Genomic DNA, 5,000 nt, shown 5'->3' on the forward strand with positions numbered 1-5,000 from the left:
GGTAAAGTTGTGTTTGCAGGTTAGCTGTAGTGTGGTAAAGTTGTGTTTGCAGGTTAGCTGTAGTGTGTTAAAGTTGTGTTTGCAGGTTAGCTGTAGTGTGTTAAAGTTGTGTTTGCAGGTTAGCTGTAGTGTGTTAAAGTTGTGTTTGCAGGTTAGCTGTAGTGTGGTAAAGTTGTGTTTGCAGGTTAGCTGTAGTGTGTTAAAGTTGTGTTTGCAGGTTAGCTGTAGTGTGGTAAAGTTGTGTTTGCAGGTTAGCTGTAGTGTGTTAAAGTTAGCTTCTCGTGTGAGCTCTGCAGGATGTTCATCCGTCCTCTGTCCTCCCCGTCTCGGGTCACTGCTCCATGCAGACTGGGGAGCAGTAAACTAAATGCAGGCGCTCTGAACAGCAGACGGCGGTAAGTGGTCGAGGACCAGAGGGAGCTAACGGCTAACTGGGCCGCGGCTCCGGGGAGCTCAGCACACGCTGCAGGTCTGCAGGACAACGCTGACCTGGTTTTAGTCTCACCAGCCGGGTTTATTACACCTGAACGTCTCACGACCCCCGGGTCAAACTGCAGCTGTGCGCACACACACACACACACACACACACACTCACACACACACACACACACACACACACACACACACACACTCACACACACACACACACACACACACACACACACACACACACACACACACACACACACACACAGATGTTATAAAAGAAAGTCTCTGTAATGTTTAAATTATTCAGGTTTCTCAGTAAATGAACAAAGCAACAATGTAACAGTAATAACAGGTTTATTTATATAAAACAAATTTGTTCAAATATCACATTCCTCTTGAGTCATAAAACATTAATTAACAGTTTATATATATATATATATATATATATATATATATATATATATATATATATATATATATATATATATATATATATATATATATATATATAAAGTCTTTAAACAGAACCACCAGGACTAGAAGGAGAAAACTAGAACACGGTGTACTTTACGGTGTACTTTACGGTGTACTTTACGGTGTACTTTACACTTTAAAGTAGTAGTTTAAAGATCTGATGTCGTCATCCTGAAAGCATCGAGATGCAAAGACACGTTTAGAAAAGAGACGAAAGTTCAGCGCGAAGAATCAGTCAAACCTTTAAATACGAGCTCCTCCTCCTCCTCTTCCTCCTCTTCCTCCTCTTCCTCCTTTTCCTTCTCTTCCTCCTCCTCCTCTTCCTCCTCCTCCTCTTCTTCCTCCTGCTCCTCCTTCTCCTCCTCCTCCTCGTCCTCTTCCTCCTCGTCCTCCTCTTCTTCTTCTTCTTCTTCTTCTTCTTCCTCCTCTTCCTCCTGCTCCTCCTCCTCCTCCTGGTGTGTCTCTTATGTTGCCAGGTCTTCTCTCATCAGGAGGCGACACCTCGTTGTTATTTATTGTTTATTGGTTTAGAACATCTGAACTGAATGAGGCGTCACGCTGGAAGAGGAAGAGGAGGAAGAGGAGGAGGATCTGGTGGCATGCTGCCCTTGAGGACACGCTTGTAGTTTCACGCTCAGTTGAACGTGTGAAGCAGGAGGAAGTGCAGCTGCATGTTTCCTCTTCATGAATAATCTTCCTCCTCTGAGCCGACGGGACGCGTCCACGCTGGAAGCTCTACATCCTGTCACATGACCAAAGCTCTACATCCTGTCACATGACCTCACAGCGGGTCAGGAACAACTCCACCAAGCACAGAGGAACCTTCAGGAGGTCTCTGAGAGCTGATGCTCAACGCTTCAACCCGCTCAGTGCGGTTCTGCTGTCTGTCATGAGATGTCAGGTCAACCTAAGGTCCAACAGGACCAGAAACAAGTCCTCTAGCAGCATGAAGGTCCAACAGGACCAGAAACAAGTCCTCTAGCAGCATGAAGGTCCAACAGGACCAGAGACTAGTCCTCTAGCAGCATGAAGGTCCAACAGGACCAGAGACAAGTCCTCTAGCAGCATGAAGGTCCAACAGGACCAGAGACTAGTCCTCTAGCAGCATGAAGGTCCAACAGGACCAGAGACAAGTCCTCTAGCAGCATGAAGGTCCAACAGGACCAGAGACTAGTCCTCTAGCAGCATGAAGGTCCAACAGGACCAGAGACAAGTCCTCTAGCAGCATGAAGGTCCAACAGGACCAGAGACAAGTCCTCTAGCAGCATGAAGGTCCAACAGGACCAGAGACAAGTCCTCTAGCAACATGAAGGTCCAACAGGACCAGAGACTAGTCCTCTAGCAGCATGAAGGTCCAACAGGACCAGAATACAGAATCTCTAAATCCTGACTGACAGTTCTTAAATAAAGTAGAAAGTCAGACACCTGGTTAGTGACGAGCTGCTGGTCTGTTACAGAGGAAGGTGAACCAAGAACTCTTCATCAGGAGGTCTTCATCATCCCAGAGCCTCTGATGTGAGTTGTGTGTCTCAGGTTGCTTCCTCCTGTGGTTGTATAGAAGCCTCTGCTTTCTCCTCTGGTTGTATAGAAGCCTTTGCTTCCTCCTCTGGTTGTATAGAAGCCTCTGCTTCCTCCTCTGGTTGTATAGAAGCCTCTGCTTCCTCCTCTGGTTGTATAGAAGCCTCTGCTCCATGTGACGTGGTGGTGTAGCTTTGCAGGACGAGCCTCAGCTGTGGGGCTCCGGGCCGGTTTAAATAAAGCTCGGCCTGAAAGCTCTGGCGGCGAGCAGTGAGACGTGTGACTGGAGGACGCCGCCGGGCCGAGGCGAGGTCACGTGACCTACGGCGTCCTCGTGCTGCTGCAGGAGAACGCCGCTCACTCAAAGTGTTGAGAGGCAGCAGCTGCTCCTTCATCTGCTGATGAGAGCTCGTCTTCCTCACCACGCTCATGAAGGGAGCTGAGTGTGTGTGTGTGTGTGTGTGTGTCTGTAAAACATGTCATGGTTTGCGCTCACCCTCTCAGGGAGGTAGTATTATTATCTATGTATAGATACTAATATATATATATATATATATATATATATATATATATATATATATATACATATATATATATATATACATATATATATATGTATATATATATATATATATATATATATACGTATATATATATATATATATATATACATATATATATATATATATATATATATATATATATACATATATACATATATATATATATATATATATATATATATATATATATATATATATATATATATACATATATATATATATATACATATATATATATATATATATATATATATATATATACATATATATATATATATACATATATATATATATATACATATATATATATATATACATATATATATATATATATATATATATATATATATATATATATATATATATATATATATATATATATATATATATATATGTGTGTGTGTGTGTGTGTGTGTGTGAGAACAGAGCAGCAGGAGAAGGAAAACATACATTAGAATCCTTTAGGTTCAACATCTGGATCCTCACGCTAACGTTGTTGTTGTTGTTGTTGTTGTTGTTGTTGTTGTTGACGAGCCCCAGCAGGCTCTCAGCATCGGTCGGCTCCCCGTGATGGAGGAGAACTCAGTCGGCAGTAATGCTCAGAGACAGATACCTCGTTAGCATGATAGCATTCACCTCCAGGCTGTTTGGCTATTGTTATCATGATAGCATAGCCTCAGGGGGAGGAGCTATCCAGGGTTAGCATGTTAGCGCTGCACCAAGGACACACACACACACAACAGATGGATTGTAACACATGTTTAAAACATAATTCAAACATAAATGTTAACTCATATGACCGAGGGCTCCTCTCCGTATGTTAGTTCAACATGTTCACGGTGCTAGCTTGATGCTACACATGATTAGCACACCTTCCTGTGAAGCTTTCAACCGACAAAACCCTCCAATCTCTTGTGAGGCAAAGCTGCTGCTCATCCACCACATCGCATCCATCAGAACTCAACGCACATGAATATGACTTGTGCATGAAAACAATATTGCACAGCAGGTTGTCTGGTCTGTGGAGCACCGCCCTGTAGTCAAACTACACCCAGAACACCAGCACACTCTGGGTGTAGTGCCACCAGCACCAAGGTGTTGACTCCTTCTGACTGGTGGATGAAAGGCTGTGAGGCTTCACTCGCTCACGAAGCCTCACAGGAACAACACAAGATGGAGAAGGACAAACACACAATCCAGATGCTCCCAGCTCTGGAGACTCAACAGCTTCAGGTTCTCTGGAGAACTTCTCAGCTTTGTGTTCTCTGTGGGAACCAGAACTTCAGGAATGAGGTTCTGTCATGTGGCTGATGAAGATGTTTTAATGACCGTCTCCCCCCCCCCCCCCCAGTCTGCTCTCAGTTCTCCAGAGGTGTGTATGGCATCATGGGAGTGTATGACCGCCGCACCGTGAGCATGCTCATGTCCTTCTGCGGCTCGCTGCACGTTTGCTTCGTGACGTCTTCGTTTCCGGTGGAGAGCAACAACCAGTTTGTTCTGCAGCTGCGTCCTCGCCTGCAGGAGCCCGTCATGGCGCTGCTGGAGGCCTTCAGCTGGGGACGCTTCGTGTACATGTACAGCGCCGACGCAGGTGAGGAGGAGGAGCAGGAGGAGGAGCAGGAGGAGGAGGAAGAGGAGGAAGAGGAGGAGGAGGAGGAGGAGGAGGAGGAGGAGGAGGAGGAGAAAGAGGGGAAGGAGGATGTTCTGCTGTTTCTTCTTCTTCTTCTTCTTCTTCTTCTTCTTCTTCTTCTTCTTCTTCTTCTTCTTCTTCTTCTTCTTCTCCTGTCCTCATCGTTGTGTCTGGTCCTCTTCTCTGCCGACAAAGTTCCCTTGAGCAAGACAACAGACAGACAGCAGCTGCTATGAGAAGCATCAGTTCGCATGAACAGAGACGATGTGTAATTGAACATGAAACTAATTGTGTGTGTGTGTGTGTGTGTGTGTGTGTATGTGTGTGTGTGTGTGTGTGTGTGTGTGTGTGTGTGTGTGTGTGTGTACACTGTTGAATGCTGATGA

At 44.8% G+C, this 5,000-nt stretch overlaps 1 protein-coding gene across 4 annotated transcripts in view; it reads left to right on the plus strand.

Moving 5' to 3' along the window:
• LOC137787448 (glutamate receptor 1-like) overlaps window positions 1-5,000 on the plus strand; it is a 32,472-nt gene that overhangs the window by 5,058 nt on the left and 22,414 nt on the right. For all 4 annotated transcript variants that reach the window (XM_068579885.1, XM_068579886.1, XM_068579887.1 and 1 more), the window contains exon 4: window positions 4,336-4,575. In XM_068579885.1, coding sequence (XP_068435986.1) covers window positions 4,336-4,575 — 240 coding nt within the window. The remainder of the gene's footprint in view (window positions 1-4,335; window positions 4,576-5,000) is intronic.

The sequence above is a fragment of the Clinocottus analis genome, unplaced genomic scaffold (assembly GCF_023055335.1).
Source record: "Clinocottus analis isolate CAN_PGR_092001 unplaced genomic scaffold, fCliAna1.0.p SCAF_17, whole genome shotgun sequence".
Taxonomy (NCBI): Eukaryota; Metazoa; Chordata; class Actinopteri; order Perciformes; family Cottidae; genus Clinocottus; species Clinocottus analis.